Genomic DNA, 20,386 nt, shown 5'->3' on the forward strand with positions numbered 1-20,386 from the left:
GGAAATCTTGAAGACTGCAAACAACATACTGAAGGAAATCATTAGGTAAGACAACATGCAAGTAGGTAAATGAACTGCCGGTTGTTTCTGGCAAAGACGCTTTATCGGGATTGGAAAAAAAGGGGCCAGAACCTAGAATATAAACTATGGCGGGGGTGCGGGAAAAATAGCAGGTGACAGGTGAAACCAGGTAAATGCTAAGGTATGTGCATGATTGGTGAAAGAATGACGTAAGAAGCTGGGAGGTGACGGGTGGAAAAGGTAAACCGTGTTTAATGGGTTTCTCCTTTATGATACTGTTTAGGCTAATCAAAATGGTTTCTTTGTTATGTTACTGCTGAGAAAGTGCTTCTCTCTCTCGCAGTTTGTTTGGGTTATAAAGAAAATTGTATTCATTTGCTAACCAATTGGGATATATGCTATTCTTTCTTGTGTGTACGTAAGCTACTGTTTTCGCGGGCTTTGGGCGAGAATGCGCTGTGGGGACAGAGACAGGAGACGCGATGTTGTAAATTTAGCGGCGGGACGGACCCCGAGTGGGAGTCCGAGGCCCGGGGTCTTCGGCGAGGAGAGGAGACGAAGACAGACTCGTGTGTAGCGTCTGGTCGCCACCGTGGTTGGTCCCAGGCGGCGGTTCGAGGAGAGGATCGAACGGTGGAAAGAAGACTACCTTAGCTGAGCTCCAACTGTTGAGCACGAAGTAGTTGAGCTTTGAGAGGTTTGGCGCCTTTTACTTCCATTTTTTTTATTTCTATTAATTACATAGTTCCAGTAACATCTATAAAGTGTAATCAGTTAATCACATATGGTGTATGGTCTGTTATTTGGCGGGGTGGGGTACATCACACAGCATCCACACAAACTAGATTACCCAGCTTGGCGGGGCCGAACACTGCTCCCCCTAGACGAAAGCGAGCTGAGCGAGCCTGAGGCTTAGCAGGAGGCTACACGTGTCTGAAGGAATCGGATACGGAAGGACTGTGGTCCCTGCAAAGCAAAAGAAGGAGGAGCCCGAGGGTGGGCACAGCCTGATGAGCACATGACGAGAAGAGAAAATGTGAAATGCAGAATAAAGGAAAAAGAACGGAATGATAGGGAAATTCCCATAGGTTAGAGAAATCGAAGTTTATGCCTTCAGGTTGGAGTTTCCCGAGATGGAAGAAAATATTATGCTTTTACCACAATATTAAATTGTATGAGGAGATAGGCTACTTTTCACTGAAAGGGGATTAGCTATGACGCGTTTTATATTTTGTTACAGTGTCAGTGGTATGCTTAAGTTTGTAAAATTAACTTCCTCTTGGATGATGATTTTATATATGAACCCTTTGGGGTACTCCGGTTTCCAACCAGATTCCAAAGACTTAGCGGTTAGGATGTCAATTGATCACATGGGTGTTACTGAGCTGCATGGGCTAATTGTACCGGAAGAGCCTGTAACTGTGCTACATCTCTGACGTAAGTCTATATCATAATCATGCTGATCTCCCTGCTTTACCTGGGAATAGATAACGCGCTCCTCCGGTTGTCGATCTTTGCGAAATCGTTTGCTGACGCTGTGGTTTAGTGAAGCGTAGGCAGTGGTGTGCTCAACCGGTGCTTGTTCAGCCTGTTAGAAAAAAATATTTAATACAGCTAACTGAGACGGAACTTAGTGATCATAAACTAAATTAGAGTTGTAAAACCGAGGATAAAAAAATATGTTGGAATAACATTTTGTCTGCGCACAATGATACTGTCCATACATTATACCGGAGGTGCGATCTCGACCGTTTCAGGCTGGAAATCGCTATGTTTAGATTTTCAGAACACCGCTTATAACAGTCCTAGGGAGAGGATGGTGTTCTCAGTTCTGGCCATCTCTGTTTTCTTCATCTCCTAAATCCTATCTCTTACATCGCTTTAAATTCTGTGCATGGGCACAGGCCTATCTTGGCACAGGTTCTATCTTTTACGCATGCGTCGCATTATTGTACTCATTGTCCTAATCAGAATTCGTCTGAAACTCTGACCCTTACCGCTCATATTATTTAAGTTAAGGATATTGGAACAAATGGCAAGTCCTGATGCTAAGTGTCGCTTAACTCAAGCCCATAACACGGGAGCGGCATCCTGGGCTTCTGTTGATTTCATTGGTTTTCCTGGTAAATCACTTAAACTGCGATCGAAGTAGGTAGAGCCAATGGACGTAGTCGTTGCAGTAAATGATAAAAATGGTAATTGCTTTGCTGAAATAATGGCATAGCATTCCAGAGTAATAAAGTAACAGTAAAAATGTAATCATAAATGCTTCAGCTTCAACTTAAATATTACTGTAAGAAGTAGCCCTAAATTTCTGGAAGTTTTACAAACACTGCTAGAAATTTTAGCGGTATTCTACCATTATGAAATCAGTGATGTGTGCATGACTACCTTATCTTAGCTGCTGCAGTCGCTTCATTTGCACCTGAAGTCTTTAGGTAAAATTAAAACGAAATTTGTTGAACTGGGGAAAGTGATTAATGAAACACTAGAAGACAAATGTTATCAGGAGAATGAATCCAGGCAGAAAAAAAAACATTGAAGTGCGGGAAACATGAAGTAAAACAGAGAAATAGAATACAGAAAATTTTTGTAGATCAGGAAACACCAGTTAAACAGAAATAGTTAACGTTCACTTTGCATTCTGCGGTCGTCAATCTAGAGTGTCAACTGGTTCCCTTTCCAAAATCGGTCGGTAGCTACAGATTATTTTCTGCTTTGAATCCAAATGGGAGAGGACAATACTTTTATCCGTTTTAGGCTTTGCTTCCCAAATTGAGGATGATAATCATTCAGCGTAGCATCGTGAACTAGAAGGTGTCATGTGGGGTTTCGTTTAACATGCGGTTATCATTGTTCACCACATACTACAAGGTCTTGTTGCAAGTATATTCGATGCCATTGCAGGTTACGCACTGCTGTGCGTATCTTTTTGCAGATCGGGGTTAAAACTATTTAATATTGCAAGAACCATTTCAATAAAACAAGATTCCGTTACATTTTTACCTTGATGCTGTCCGTCAGTCAAATATAACATACATTACGAATTGATTCGTGCACGTACGGTACTTTCCCATTGTCCAGTCAACTGTGATTCTCGTAAACTAGCATTAAGTAGTTTCTCACACTCTCAGATATGTGTTGAATTACTCGTCAAAACAACTTACCTTTCAATGGTAAATATTACCGTTCACCTGGCAATCCAACCGGTTATGAACTGGTCTGGAACCTTGAAAGGTTACAGGAAGCAGATGCAAGGAGAATATTCAAATAAATCTTGGATGCATACTTGAAAATAAATAATTGACGGGGAAAATTGTTTTATTTTCCCCACCACGCTCCAAAGTGTTATGCAATAAAATACATTCATAATATCTTTGCTTTGCAAATATCCCGCTCTGAAACAAGACGAGTCACTTCACCTACCGGGTCTTCATTCTGACATCCCTCCAAAGAATTTGTGTTACCCCCTTCAGAAAAGAGAACAAAAATAAATGATTTGCATTGTAAACACTGAACATTATTCATTTGATACCAATCGAATTAATACTGTAAGTGGAACTGCTGAAGGTACGGATCTTGCAGAAAATATTTGTTGGTAACAGTCGTGCTAATATACTGTGTTCGCATTAAGTTGGTGCTAAGCTCAAAAGGCATTGACTTCCAACGAGGTTGTAAAGTTATCATAGCATAACAGCGGCGGTGCTGTATTTAAGTATGGCAAACAAAATGGAAATTAAAAGCAATGAGACGTGCATAAGTTGGTCAATGTTCTTTGCACAATCAGAGGGAATTTAGATATACGCCAAGACGTTAATGTTTCAAAATACGGATCTACCATTGTATGGAAAAGACATTTGAAGAACTCCAAAGGGATATAACGGCATTCATAAATGAGATATGAAATACTTCCAGTGGAATGGTGAAATAGTTAAATTTTAAGATCAGGCATGTATTGTGACAGAATATTATCACTGAAATCCGACTTCGAAAATCGTGATCCATGTCCAATCATTCTGTAAATGTCATTTACTGTTTTGAAGTTAAATAACATCAAAGCTTCTATTTTATACGAATAGAGGTGATGTTTAGAAGCGATCAGTTTCCTTACCGTGTGATCTCTTTAACTTCAGTCTCAGCGAAAGTATTATCAGAATTAAAATTGCCGATCCGCCCGCTGCACATTCGAGAATCAATATGGTATCAGCGCCTTGAAAAAGAAACCGTGAACCATTCATACAACTAAACATAAATCCACACATGACAATCAATAGTGCAAACTATTTTTTAGGCTCCTTTCAAATCTCACCACACAATGATTGGAAAAAACATAGAATATACAATATAGAACAAAGATATCCGATTTTTAGTTTCTCCAGACACATACGAGCTATTTTCTGAGACTAAGAATAGGCTCGGCTGCATCTTCCTATACTTCTCTTGACAATAGATATCAGCAAAACTATAGAACGTGTAAACATCAAACCAGATACGAATCTGATCTCGATTCAACCGGTTAAATCATGTCTGTCACGAAGATTCTTTCGTATGATCAAAACCTAAAGGTAACTCGCTGACTCGCCACAGGAGTCCCGGTGCAGCAACAATTCGCTTCCGCATTACATGCTGAAATTACTCGTTAACTTCATGAGTTTATAACACTGTACTCTCTAAGTCTCCTGAATGTGCATCGAGCATATTAAACGTATATTCCGACTGTTATGGTTTCCACAGGTTTAGGAGTGACAAACCCGAGTTCATGGAAAACTGCGTAATGAAAACATAGACCAAACTCGAGTCATCCATTTGAATTGTGTTGCCTACTATTATTGGAAGGTATTACGCGGAGACTAAATTTTGACAAAGTCTGTCCACAGTTTCGCTCCCTATGCATTCGTGTCAGGTGGCAATTAAGTGTCACGCCTCAGTGTTCAGGAATTCCTATCTTGATTCAGATTTTGCTCCATCTCCACATTTTTTCCGGTAAAGCTATGTCAATTAAGTACACCTTCGCTCATCAGCAGATGGTTTCCCCCGTTGTTATATCACCATGAGTTTCAGAGTTTGTTTTACTTTGCCTCATCTTTGACTAATATCCAGAATTTTGTTAGCTTACAAGTACTACACGAATTTAATTTCTTAATTCATCCAACACGATTTAAAATGAGGGTATAAGAAATTTGTTTGTAACACCATTCACATTGAATGTTTACTGCAAACAAGTAATCTTAAAATTTCGCCCTTCTCTGTTTGGTTAGCTATTCCGCCCCTGTTCTTAACCAGGTTTGATCTACCCACCTGTATCGTTTCAAACTTCTCGGAACGCTAGAGATTCTGAAAGTGTTGAAAACTCAGAGTAGCACATAAAATACTGAAGGTACGCAGCAGATCAGGAGAGGAATAAAGTAACGACGTTTAGATCCGAGACCTGATGTCAGGACGCAATCAAGACACCATCTTACCTTGCTCCAGGATGTGGCTGAAACAAGCAGGCACCGTGAGGGAGACATGCAACACCAGACAGATGTAAACATCTTTTCCCCAAGCAGACTGATTAATTTCCAATAAACTGTAAGCCTCATATAAACCCTCCGCCGTCCGGTTAATATCTGTTTTTATTCCAGTGAGAATTTGCCTGTTATTTTTTTGCCAGACGATTTGTAATTCCTTCGGGTAGAAGGCAGCTGTTTTACAAAGGAGCTTCCGAGGAGACGAAAACTCTGCAATAGGAACGATTTCCAATGGAGTTGGGGGAGCTTGAATAAAAAGAGAGTTATATTGGGTGTTACCATCCATTTAGTTCAAATAAATTCCTTTATCTTCCCGTCAATTACAATGACATCTCACTATCAAATTAGTTACCCGCCATAGGTTCACAGCATTTTATAAATTATTTTAAGTTCAAGTTCAAGTTCATAGTTAATAAACCACACAGATGTACATGGCTAAATGAAACATCCTTCTTTATACTTTATACTATATACTTACATTGTCTTCTGGGGTCAACTGCAAAATGCAGTCCATGTATTCACACACAGCACGTGCAGTCACCATCCGGCAGATCCAGTGAAAAATAAACGAAGCAAAATCGAGGCACCGTGCAGAGACAGATGAAAGGAAGAATTCGAAGAAGGCAGCGAGAAGGCGAATCGAAGGGGTGAAAGGTGAGAAAGACCTTCTGTTTTGAATGGTCTTTCAGCTTTACCACATGATTCTCTTTGCGGCAGCGCGTTGGCTTTGGAAAATATTCCTTTCTGCATTTTTTTTTAGTTCCAATAAAAACTGACCGATAAAACCCAAAATATACAGATGTCCACACTACGAACGCAAGAAGCTCTTGCAAATTGGTTTAATATTCTGGCGACTCATTTGTTCAGGTAGCTTTTCAGAGCTTACGTTGGAGCTTTCCAGTTATAAACATTCACTGATAGAGTTTTCCTCGGAATGTATATCATTGCTAGAAAATTTCTCCCGCATCTAATGTGTTGAATTTGGCAAATCATACCCTCCATGAAACAACTAGGAACGGGAAAGCGGAGATGATGTTAAACGCATTTATTCTACATTTCTATTCTTTCATAAACCTGTCGGCCTGCAGCAAAATGGTCGAAAATGACCTGGCACTGCTATACGAACGATGGTGCCCTGCAGAGAGGCAACCGAGGAACTGAACGAACTCCGCTTCTCCCTACAGAGATTTCACTGAAAGATAAGCCCAAAATTCACGATTTTGTAAACTTGGACCGCTTCCGCTGCAACTATGGTCCGTATCTAACTTAGGAAAGTCTATTTTCAGATTTCTTTATAAATATTTCACAACATTTAGCATTTCACTCTGCCTACAATGGCCATCCTGAGATCACGGTTGCCCCCACAGCACTGCCATGGACCATATACAGATGGCAGATGTTTATGTGCTTGTTGCCATGAGGCAAATTAGTTTGTATAAATCCTCATGGCCCGAGATGGAGTCCCATCCGAAGTCTTGGGAGGCTCGTGCATAATTTGAAGGTGCCTTGATAGAGGTATTCAAAATATCCTGACCCACGGGTGAGGAGCCGGAGGACTGGATATGACTAATGTTTTTTAGGTGTTCAAGAAAAGTTCTAAGAAGACGCTGGGATCTTTTAGGCTGGTAAGACTGACGATTGTAAATGATAACTTGTTACAAATATTCCAAGTGACAAGATACATAACTATTTAGATAGAAGGTGGAATAGCCATCAGGATTTTGTGCATGGTAAGTAGTGTCTGGCTAATCTTGAAGAGCTTATCGAGGAGTTTACCAGAGATCATGTTGAAGGAAATGCAGGGGATGTTGTCTACGTGGCAATCCCTTAGGCAAAGTCCGTAATGAGAGGCTGATCAAGAAGGTTCGGTTGGCATTCATGATGTAGTAGTAAACTGCATTCAACATTGGCTTGGCGGGAAAGCCAGGGAGTGGTTGTCGACGGCTGCGGGGATCGGTGCTGGCTACGTTGATACTTCTTAATTAATTTTTTATGACAATGGATTAAACTGATTCAGAATTTTTTTCAGATCTGCACAGTGGGTAACGAATGCAGACAGCTGTAAAATGGGCTGTAAAATGACAGCTGGAATTCATTCGCTTTCGAATTCCATTCGTGCTCAGCTCTCTACCCTTTACATTATAACCCTATCAAAATTGATCTCGATATTACGATTACTATTTCTCTCCCTATTTTGAATGGGAAAAGAGGTATAGGTATTCAGAAATTTTGCAAAGCACATTTGAATTGATAATTTGCAGCGCGTGCGACAAATAGGTGCATTATATTGCTATTAATTCTTTTGGATCTGGGTGAGTTTGTAACCTTGACATATCCTATAAGAGAGTTGATAAAATTGTTCATGATTTGTATCCTGTGTGATGGGAAATCGAGCTTTCCAACTACAGCCACTCACATTAGTAACAATATTATTTCAACATCTTGCCTGCAAAGCAAACATTACTTCACTTGAAAATTAATTCCTTGTTTTTGAAGCACCTTCTCGATAATAATGCTAAAATCGAAGGGCATCACTAACGTTGGACATTAGCTTTAAATAGGAGATTGCCGATCGATAGGTCTGCACTGACAGCAGTTGTAAGGAATACGATACAACAAACAGAATCAGCGTTATTTCTCGTCCAGCTGACCCTGCCTAAAATGTGATTATTTTATTCTGTTCTTTTTAACTCTACAATTGCAGCTTGTAGAATGGGGTTTCCTTTGACGAGTGAAACAAATCCACTCTCGCTTTTTGTTTTATCAAATAGTAACATTACATATTAATCTCATCATGAGCTTTAATTTAAATTGCACAAAAGCGAAAATCTCCTCGCAGCCGCACTAACCGAACACAGTGAGCTTGGAGCCAGTTCCATTCCAGAAAGATTGTTCCCGATACTTTGCTCCACAGTAGTAAATTCCGGAATCGGCGAATTTCACATCCAGAAGAACAAGCGTTCCTCTTGTCTTTTCGAGACTAAATTGTTTTCTGCTGTCACTTTCTAAAAATGCATTCTCGCCTTCCCTCCACCAAAGAAAGCTAACAGTATCTTTTGATATTTGAGTATTGCAGTGCAAGGTAACATTCGTCCCGCCCGGAACGTCCAAGTCCGTAGGGAATTGATATACTCTGAACGCAGGCACTTCGACTACTGCCGGAAAAATAAACAAGAGCATTAATAACAGCTACACACAGGGAATAAATAAGAACCTAAAGACGTGCTGGATATTACTGGATAACAAAGAGACAAAGACGACTGAATTGCTCAACCGCTGAAACTAGGTATGCAGCGCGAACCCAGGTTTAAATTTTTTTAAATAAAATACTCAGTTCAGAAACGGAACATTTAACTTAGCATACATAGACAAGTAATAGCCAGGAGCGCCATGTACGAAACCGTAAATTTCTCTGACATATTACAGAAACCGAACCGAGCAATTTTGGGATACAAGTGATATTCTGAAGAGTTTGCGGAAGGAATAGAAATTCAAGAGTAAATATATGAACCGTGTAATCATGACGTAGGATGACGCCTCAACAAGACAGAAGCAGGTGTTTCAAAGATCCTTATACTGGGCAGACAGGGCAGTGAGATCTCTTCCCTTTTCAATTGTTAAAGGACTATCTAGTGCTTTCAAAATTGTGTTCAGATTTTGTGCACTATGTTGAGTTCAGGAATTATCCATTTCTTTATTTCGAACTAAATTCAAATCTGTTCTCTGCCAAGTAATTCCAGATGTGGAAATCCGCATTGTAGTCATAAATATCTAATAAAATTTGCGGTTTTGAATTGGGTGGGTAAGATGGCACTAGCGACCAATGCGACTAACGGCAAATTCTTGCAAACGTCGACGATTTTTTTCTTCTTCTTTTCCTTCTTTTAAAAAGCATCTAAATGTTATTAATGTGTGCGCGATTGGAGCCTGTAATAAACAATTTGATAATGTGCCTTTAGGCCGACTGAGGGATCTGGCGCTTTTGGTCTCTCCGACTGGATTCGGCGTGTTTGAGAACGTAGTATGCGGCTTACTAGCGGAAAGTGGATCCAATCGGCTCAGTTATTCCCACATCTCGTAATAAAAGCGTCGAGCAAGATTAAAAGTCAAGAAGGACAATAGCGCAAAGCGAACGAGTTTTCAAAGCATCTGCCCGCGTTTGACTTGTATCACTCTCCATCTCGGTTGCCCGAAGAAGATCATGGAGACTTGGATCATGGGCAAGATTTGTAGATTGGAGTCATTTTCTGAGGTCTGTTAGTTCAGGTTATGTGTATTTTTGGTTACACCGTTTATATTGCTATTTAGCACGATTTTGATGGAGCACTTCGACGCGAATTGGTCCTGCGGCCTGCAGCGAAATTTTACACCGAACTCAAAGACACTGAACGTTCCGAGAGTGTTTCAAGGACTCGGCTTTGATGTTTACTAGTCTGTGTGTTATTCGTTCCTTTTTGCCGTCTGCACGAACTGCTCTTTTATCCTCGTTGGTTTTTTGATATATTTTTTTTAAAGTTTCCATGATGTTTATTTTTTTTTACCGGCTGCCTGCGGGAAAACAAATCTCAGGGTTGTATATTGCTTACATAATTGATAGCAAATGTACGTTGATGTTCAATCGGACAAAAATAGTAACAACCTTCCTTCACTATTTATCTTCGTTGTGTTGTTCCGTTTCTATCATATACCATCGGTCAATTATCATCCCGCTGGTTGCAAACCGCAAACGCAAACCCCCACTTCACGTCCTCTACATTCTCTTGATTATATTTTAGCTCGTCTCCCTCTCTTGTTCGAACTCTAGCTGCTCCTGCAAAGACATTCTGGACCTCCAAACTGAAATTTGATAGCTATGAATTCTATTGTTCTTACAATCACCATTGCAGTAAGATTTGCAGAAAACGGGGAGGGCAGGTGCACTTTTACGGCAAGAATGGCTTTAACGGTTTTTCTGTCCTGATAATTTCCTTTAGGGTTTGTTTATAAAAGTCCGACTGATGAATTACTGTTTAATAGCTGGAAAAACAACCGAAAAGAAACTGATGGACGAGACTGGTTTGAACAGTAAGTACATTACCTCGGACACCGTCATTCACACGTCTCCGGTACAATGTGTGATTTTGGATTCTGAGCATTCATGAAACTGCACAAGGGAAGCGACATATGGTCGAGGAGTAGGCCTGTTATTTCAGCAATTCTCATCTAATTTAAATACTTGATCATTTCGAGGCTACATACTTCTTATGAAATAAAAACTTAATACTAAATGTTACTTCATAAATTTATTCCACCGATGGATTTGTCGTTTTTTTTGTACCAAGTTGCCCCCATAGTACTCAGGTTCCTCGCTTGCTGCTCTGGCTAGTTCGCACGCAGAACTCGGCGAGAAGCAACAGCAAGTGTTGTCTCTGATGGAAAACTATACCGGATGTCGGATGATAATCACAGAGAAGAGCGTGCTTAGAGTTGAAACTATACGTTATTCAGTTTAATGATTATGGTAACACAGAGATTTAGGAGGCATTGCGAGAAAATTTATAAAGCGAGCATGGAGGACACCTCAACTGATAGAATGCAGTTCCGAGGCTCCATTTTAAGTCCAATCAGCACGAGCGGAATTGTGGGTAATGCTGCTATTTCAAATATCTCTTAAATGTGCACAAAGTAAAAGATGCAGAATCAATCTGAGCTAATGTTTAACCAGGTACAGACAAAACAGGCATCGGAATGATAATCATTTGTCTGACTCGGCAGCGCATACACGCTTACCCGTTTCCAATATGAGAATACCGAATATTCTTCAAATCATCGTGGTTGGCGGTCAAACTATACTGAATTTCTCGCGAAAGTAGTAAAGACTCTGATTATCATGCCGATCACCGCCCTATTTTGAGTTGTTATGCGTCTGGAATTGCCACGATTTGGCGGGGACGTTGCGCTGTTTTCATTGACACGTTATCGCCATCATTGAATTGCATCTCCTGCCCTGTCAGAAATGAAATCTTTTATGTGTATCGAGCGTGAGGTTGTTCACAGTAACACGCATTTAGTCCATTGGATCCCACTGGACGTAATTAAGTTCGGGTTGTTGAGGAGTTTGTCGAGTAGAGGATAAATCAATGCTCAGCTTCCATGTGCTTCCTACGTTCAGAGTCAATATTCTGATTTCCATGCCAATCACCACACCATTTTACCCAGTTATGTATTGGGAATTTCCACGACTCGTTTGGGATGTTATGCTACTTTCATGGACACATTGTCGCCATCATTGAATTCCATCTGATGTCCTCTCAGAATTGAAATCGATTGCAGAAACACATATTTTGTCCATTGGTACAGCTGGATGTAATTGAGGTGGGGAAGTTGAGGAGGCTGGCCGGATGAGGACACCGACTTAGTTAATTTTACCCTGCTGTTGATCTGGATGATGTGTAAGGGGGGAAAAAAACTAATAAGAGACAGTTCAATATTACCTTTCAAGTGATTTCAGATGCCTAACACAGAAATGCGACTGCGGTTTAAAACACCGCTTCCAGTAGGTAAGTTTTCAGCCGAGACGCGGTGGGGGTGGGGAGGGTTGGGGGACTGGTCTTCATCTTCAGATATTCCTTTTTTCGACACATAAATACCAAAGGTGACAGGACTGTGATTAATTTCCCATGAACCACCGTCTGTTCACTATTGGTCGATTCTTCATGGCGTGTAGGAATTGAACAGTAACTTGGATAGATCACTAATCATTTAAAAATAAGCTGGCTGAAAAAAAAATAACCTGGTTTGAGCACTTGTGAGATTGTCGTGGTTGCTGTTAGGTGACAATTAATTAAGACGGCACATGCATCATTAATTGTAAATGCTTTGGAAATAGTCCCTGTATCTCTTGAGTTTAGCTTGCATATATATTGTTCATTGTTAACTGGCCTGGAAAAGCACAGGACAGTATAAGAAAAAATGTGTTTTTTAAGTATTTAATTTATCAGTTTATTAATTCAAATGCTTGAATATTTCTGATAATGTCAGAAAAATCAAGAGATTTCCAACTGTTAAGCACAGCTCTGGCTATGTCTACGGGCTGACTGTGCATCTAGATTTGTAATTTATGAGACACTTCTGTCCACTTCACGACGAAATCCATTGTAACGTCGCGCCTTTAAATGTCTTTACCTTCATTGGAAACATAATCCCAAATGTTCTCAACAAAATCTTTCTATAAGTGAACAGAACAGGAAGAGGCCACTGACCCACAATGCTGCGCCAAACCAGCTAAAAAGCAAATCAAAACACACAAACACTAATCACATCCACCTGACCCATGTTAATCCTTACATCCATATGCCTATCCAAATGACTGTTGAAATCCTCTATTGTCCTTGCCGCTAGGACCATACCAGGCATCCACAACTCTGTAAGTAAAAGACTTTCCCCCTTTGAACCTGCCCCCTGTCACTGTCAATGTTTGTCCTCTGGTATTAGACATTTCAACTCTGGGTAACAGATGCTCTCTGTACACTTTATCTATGCCTCTCATAACCTTGTAAATCTCTATTAGATCTCCCTTCAGCATGCAACGCGCCAAAGAAAACGACCCAAGTTTATGCTGCTTCTCGTGATAGCATAAATATTTCAACTGAATTTTCATTATTATTTTGGTAAAATAATAGGGTGCTGTGTTGGAGTACTCTGACTGCAAAATTAAAGCTATTGTTTTATACTCTTGGGCCAGGTGACGGGAATATCCCAGAACGCTAGGCTCCATCGTCTGAGAGAGAAATCGTGATACCACTTCCTTGATAGTTTTCCCCTCTTCAGAGAACGTTCCTGACGGGCCTAGGATTTCCAGAGTTTTCTGCTTAATTTCGGCTTACAAACATCGGCAGTGCTATTTAACGTTATTACCCTTCTTTTCATGAACGATCTAACTAGATATAAGTTGAACACATGAAGGCATGACCTTCCTCCCACTTTCATTCGTCTTTAAATGCATCGTGGAAATATTTTGGTTAAAAGACAGCTCTCGACATTGTCTCATCATGCTATTTGTCAACCTGCTCCTTACCCCATTAACACTGCTTTTAATATAAAATGGACGAGTACAGCACAGGATTATGACCTTCGCCAAATCAAACTAAATGCTTGCTAGCTGCGTATGATCTGCAACTCTCAAGTCACTGCACGTTTGTGTCTCTATCCAAAAGCCTCTTTATTACAATATCTTCTTCTGATTTCATTTTCTTTAATGTACAAGGAGTTTTGTTCCATTCCTGAGGGTAAGGTCGCTCTAATTCCCGGCGCTCCTGCATTTCATGCGAATTGAAGTCTTTGTAACAATTTGACACGTTTTTCTGCGCGTCCGTAGAAAAAAAATCATTCCGGTTAAGTGAAGGGACAGGACTTTCAAATAATTGTCAAATGTATTTTTCCAACTCGTCTTAGTCTGGAACACCTTAAAGTCATCAATTAACAATCTAATACTCAGTGACCCGAAACGGATATTATTTCATGTAATTACGAAATCTGACATGATTTACACCACCATCACTTTGGAAAGATATTGTCTAATACACATAAAAGTTATACCGACATCCTATATAACCATATAACTATATAACAATTACAGCACGGAAGCAGGCTATCTCGGCCCTTCTAGTCCGTGCCGAACTCTTACCTAATCCAACCGACCTGCATTCAGCCCAAAACCCTCTATTCCTTTCCTGGCCATAAAGCTGTCCAATCTAACTTTAAACGACAGCATCGAACCTGCATCAACCACTTCTGCTGAAGCTCATTCCACACAACTACGACTCTCTGAGTAAGAAGTTTCCCCTCATGTTACTTCTAAACTTTTGCCCTTTAACTCTCAACTCATGTCCACTTGTTTGTATCTCCCCCACTCTCCACGTCAACTCTATCTATCCCACTCATAATTTTAAATACCTCTATCAAGCCCCCCTCAACTTTCTGCGTTCCAAAGAATAAAGACCCAACTTTTTCAACCTTTTTCTGTAACTTAGATAATGAAACCCAGGTAACATTCTAGTAAATCTTCTCTGTACTCTTTCTATTTTGTTGACATCTTTCCTGTAATTCGGTGACCAAAACGGTACACAATACTCAAAATCTGGCCTCACCAATGCCTTGTACAATTTCAACCTTACATCCCAACTCCTATACTCAATGCTCTGATTTATAAAGGCCAACATATCAAAAGCTTTCTTCACCACCCTTTCCACCTTCAATGAATTATGCACCATTATTCCTAGATCCCTCTGTTATAATGCATTCTTCAATGCCCTAGCATTTACCATGTATGTCCTATTTTGATTAGTCCTACCAAAATGTTTCACCTCACATTTATCAGCATTAAACTCCATCTTTCACCCCACTCTTCTAACGGGCCTAAATCTCTATGCACCCTTTAAAAACCTGCTTCATTATTCACAACTCCACCCATCTAAGTATCATGTACATACTTACTCATCCAATTTACCACCCAATCATCCAGATCATTAATGTATACGACAAATAACATTGGACCCAGGACAGATCCCTGAGGCACCCCACTAGACACTGGCCACCAATCTGACAAACAGTTATCCACCACCACTCTCTGGCGTCACCCATCCAGCCACTGCTGAATCTATTTTACTACTTCAATGTTAATACCTAACGATTGAACCTTCCTAACCAGCCTTCCGTGTGGGAACTTGTCAAAGGCCTTACTGAAATCCATATAGACAACATCCACCGCTTTACCCTCGTCAACTTTCCCAGCATCCTCGTCAAAAAATTCAATAAGATTTGTCAAACATGACCTTCCATGCACAAATCCATGTTGATTGTTTCTAATCAGACCCCGTCTATCCAGATAATTATATATACCATATCTAAGAATACTTTCCAACAATTTACCCACCACTAACGTCAAACTCACAGGCGGATAATTGCCAGGTATACTCTTAGAACCCTTTTTAAACAATGGATCAACATGAGCAATACTCCAATTCTCCGGCACCATCCCCGATTCTAATGACATTTGAAATATTTCTGTCAGAGCCCCTGCTATTTCCACAATAACTTCCTTCAATTTCCCAGGGAATATCCTGTCAGGACCCGGAGAATTATCCACGTTTATATTCCTTAAAAGCTCCAGTACTTCCTCTTCTTTAAAAATCATAGTTTCCATAATTCCCTACCTGTTTCCCTTATCTTACACAATTCAATGTCCTTCTCCTCAGTGAATACGGAAGAGAAGAATTTGTTCAGAATTTCCCTATCTCCTTTGGCTCAACACATAACTGTCCACCCTGATTCTCTAAGGGACCAATTCTATCCCTCACTATCCCTTTGCTAATAATATAACGGTAGAAACCCTTGGGATTTATTTTCACCTTACTTTCCAAAGCAACCTCATATCTTCTTTTAGCTTTTCTAATTTTATTTCTTAAGATTCTTTTTACCTTCTTTATATTCCTCGAGAACCTCATTTACTCCATGCTGCCTATATTTATTGTAGATATCTCTCTTTTACCGAACCAATCTTCCAATATCCCTTGAAAATGGTGGCTCTCTCAAACTTTTAATCTTTCCTTTCAACCTAACAGGAACATAAAGATTCTGTACTCTCAAAATTTCACCTTTAAATGACCTCCATTTCTTTATTACTTTCTACCCATAAAACAAATTGTCCCAATCCACTCCTTTAAAATCCTTTCACATCTCCTCACAGTTAGCCTTTCTCCAATCAAAAATCTCAACCCTGTGTCCAGACCTATGCTTCTCCATAATTATATTCAAACTAATAACATTGTGATCAGTGGACCCGATGTGCTCCCCAACACAAACCTCCTTCACCTGACCAATCTCACTCCCTAGCAGCAGATCCAACACTACCCCTTCTCTCGTTGGTACCTCTATGTATTGCTGCAAAAAACTATCCTGAGGGCTAACTTATCCGGATGAGAGAAAAAAAATTGCACTACCTTACTTTCCCTTTTCTATTTTATATTTGTGATTTATAATTTAAATTTTTACTATTTACTATCGATTTGTAATCCAGAGAGCGCGAAGCGCCGAGTCAAATATCACTGTGATGATTGTACGCTCTAGTATAAATTGTTTGGCGACAATAAAGTAAAGTAAAGTAAAATTATTGTCTATGTTTACATGTAGTTCCTTATTTAAGTAATCAGAAAGGAAAATGTGTTACCCCACTACCGTGATCAAGTTCACATTGCCTTTTAATTTGTGAAGTTATTTCTTCATCATTCAATTTTCTCAGAGAATGAGTCACACATGAATAGCAACTATTTAGCTATTCTTAAAAACATTGTTTCGTGTAGTTATCTCCATATTGAACATGACGTAGAATCAGGAAGCATAGACGCCGCTGCACAGCTTCAGGAACATTTAACTGACAGAAGCAGGCTTTCAAAAAAGAGTTATTTTTAACTTATTGTCCTTCTCTTAAACGCAAACGAGCAGTCTGCAAAATACGTGTTTCAGAGAGGCGCAATCATTGACCACAGATCTTCCATGATGTCACAAGCAGATTCGCGCGTGCAGTTCTGTTCTCAGACGGTGTGTTAGTTCCCGTAAACGCAAATTATAATGACCTTCTTGGTAAACTGATACTTAATTAAAACCTGCATTCCGACCAGCTTTTTATAGAAAACTTGCACAAGCTCGCAGGCAAACATTCGCATTTGCAAATTAAGAACAGGAAGTTAGCAGATATCTGCTTTGAGAGGATATGACAACTCATCGGAAAGGAACATAGTAATGTAATCTGATTGCATTTCAAATGGGCAGTGGAAATAGAAAAGGAAAATACCAAGGTACCCACGGATACACTCATTTAAATATTTTAATATGTTAAAGTAAATGCTTCGATTCATGACTCACGGATGTGGGGTTTGAATTTGGGTCTCCAGAAACAGAATTCCTTGCACATATTCATAACATTCCATATTCAATAGTCAGCAAGCTGAACCGTAACTCTATTTACTTATCTATTTTGTTAGGCCACTTAATATTCATTGAATATGGAATTTTAATATCTGGTTCTTACTCTACCGTAATCCATAAAGCTCCTGATCTCCGCAGGTTTAAATGATCCGCGAGTTAAGTACGCCATTTGGAAGAACATTCATCTGCTGAGGCACATGGCGTGAAACGATGATTGGGTTCCTAGATACAGATTATGGAGTGCTGGAATCTAACAAATAAAGGAGAGGGATAATGGGAGCCATTAGAGGAGAAGTGAAAGCCAGATGAAACCTTCCTTCAGTTAGTCCTGACGAAGGGTCTCGGCCTGAAACGTCGACTGCACCTCTTCCTAGAGCTGCTGCCTGGCCTGCTGCGTTCACCAGCAACTTTTACGTGTGTTGCTTGAAACCAGGGGCAGATGGGGACGGGGAAGACTTTGTGTGAAATATATGTGTGGTGAATGGATGGAACTAGGAGGGGGCGATAACGAAAACGAGTACGTAGACACTGAGGTAAGAAAGTGTTAATAGCAATTAACCTACAACAGCAAACACAGTGTGTAATTTCGTGGTTTGTAGAATATATAGGTGGAATATGAAGCTAGATATAAGCCACAAAATGCTAACCTTCATTGAAAAGGACTTGGTGTATGACCAGAAAGACATGCTGCAGCATGATACAATGAATTGGTTTAGCACTTACAAACTATTTTGAATATTTTTTTGGAAGGAGTACAGCCAAGTCTCTCTAAATTGGGTCAAGCAAAATCTATGTAGCGAAGTGGAAGGTCGACTTTTCTGGACTAGACTCGATCAGGACTGAAAAGAAAGAGGAAAGTTAGTGTTAAAAGGTCACGAAAAAGCTGAGCAATAGTTGGAGATTAATAGGTGGATCCAGGTGAGGAGGTGACAGCCAGTAAAAGGGGCGAGATTTAGTGTGATCCATGAGTCTGGTAGTCATAGATGGAAGCAACAAAGACTGAAGAAGTCAGACGACTTCAGCAGTGAAGAATTCCATTTTTTTACACGCGTGAACTAACAGCTCTAGATCATGTGATATATTGCAGGTGTATCCCGCATTTAAACAAATTCCCCCGCGTCAGCGGCCCACTTACAAATATTTGGAATTTTATTTGCACGTATACTCCAAGATTAGGAGCTTCGAATGGTAGAATGCACAATATTGACTACTCTAAGCAGTTTACAGAAGACCATAAAACTTCGTTTTTTTTCAGCTCTCTCCTAAATCGCTATGATCGTCATTTTTTTCTTCATTCGTTCCTCTGCATACTCACAAGTAACAGGGTAGCTTAACAGGACGAAGATCCTCCCCCTCGATCATGGCCGATGCAGTCACATTCTCAGGCGACACTTTCTTTTTCATCTGATGTTCATATCGGTATTGTGAAATTCCTCCATTACTTTGTGTGTATTGCTTTGATTTCCAGCATCTGCAGAATTTCTCTTGTTCATATCGGTATTAGTCAGCTTTACCTTGCTTTCGAAAAATCTCCAGCGAATTATTGTTATGAGTTTGGTCTTGTAAGTTAACAGGCTGGATCAATGAAGAAAATTTTTTCTTTAAATTATTACTTACGATAATTCAAAAAACTAGGTAATGATCAATAACTGGAAGATTATGAGGCTAGCAGGAAGGAGTTTAGGAATCAAATTAGGAGAGGCAGAAGGGGCCATGAGAAGGCCTTGGCAAGCAGGGTTAAAGAAAATCCCAAGGCATTCTACAAGTATGTGAAGAGCAAGAGGATAAGACGTCAGAGAATAGAACTAAACAAGTGTGATAATGGAAAAGTGTGTATGGAACTGGAGGAGAAAGCAAAGGTAGTTAATGAATACTTTGCTTCGGAAAAGTATTATGACGATTGTGGGGATGACTTCAGCGGATTGAAAGGCTTGAGCATATAGACATTAAGAAAAAGGATATGCTGGAGTTTTTGGAAAGTATCAAGTCTCCGGAACTGGACGAGATGCACTCCAGAATACTGTGGGAGGCGAGGGAAGAGATTGATGAGCTCTGGCAATGACCTTTGGATCATCAGTTGGGACGGGAGAGGGTCCAGAGGATTGGAGGGTTGTAGATGTTGTTCCATTATTCAAGAAAGGGAGTAGACTAGTCAATCTTTCTTCTGTGGTTGGTAAATTGATGGAAAAGATTCTGAGAAGCAGGATTTATGAGACATCTGGAGAGGCATAATATGATTAGCAAAAGTCTACATGGCTTTCTCAAAGGCATGTCGAAACTTACGAGCCTGGTTTAATTTTTTTGGAGGATGTGACTAAATACGTTGATGAAGGCAGAGTAGTAGATGTAGCGTACATGGATTTCAGCAATGCATTTTATAAGGTATCCCATGCGAGGCTTATTGAGAAAGTGAGGAGGCATGGGATCCAAGGGACCTTGCTTTGCCGAAGCAGAACTGGCTTGCCCACAGAAGGCAGAGTAGTTGCAGACTGGTCATACTCTGCATGGAGGCCCGTGACCACTGGTGTGCCTCAGGGATCTGTTCTGCGACCCCGTCTCTTCGTAATTTTTATAAATCACCTGGATGAGGAAGTGGAGGGACGGGTTAAAAAAATTGTTGATGATACAAAGGTCGGGGGTGTTGTGGATAGTGTGGAGGGCTATCAGAGGTTACAGCAGGACATCGATATGGTAAAAAAAATTGGGCTGAGAACTTCCAGATAGAGTTCAAAACAGATAAGTCTGAGGAGATTCATTTTGGAAGGTCAAATATGATGGCAGAATAAAGTATCAATGTCAGGCTCTTGGCAGTGTGGGGGATCAGTGCAATCCTCGGGTGCGAGTCTATTGGACACTCAAACATGCTCCGCAGGTTGACTCTGTTCATAAGA

General features: G+C 40.2%; 1 protein-coding gene across 1 annotated transcript; it reads right to left on the reverse strand.

Annotated features, from left to right (window-relative positions):
• Window positions 1-3,387: 3,387 nt before the first annotated feature.
• LOC134356588 (natural cytotoxicity triggering receptor 3 ligand 1-like) lies at window positions 3,388-8,976 on the reverse strand. Its single transcript, XM_063067548.1, has 5 exons — window positions 8,896-8,976; window positions 8,381-8,686; window positions 5,484-5,777; window positions 4,133-4,231; window positions 3,388-3,491 (listed from the first exon to the last, which is right to left on the reverse strand). The coding sequence occupies exons 1-5, from the start codon at window positions 8,948-8,950 to the stop codon at window positions 3,388-3,390; spliced, it is 858 nt and encodes a 285-aa protein (XP_062923618.1). The 5' UTR covers window positions 8,951-8,976.
• Between the last annotated feature and the right edge of the window lie 11,410 nt (window positions 8,977-20,386).

This window comes from Mobula hypostoma, chromosome 14, assembly GCF_963921235.1.
Source record: "Mobula hypostoma chromosome 14, sMobHyp1.1, whole genome shotgun sequence".
NCBI lineage: Eukaryota > Metazoa > Chordata > Chondrichthyes > Myliobatiformes > Myliobatidae > Mobula > Mobula hypostoma.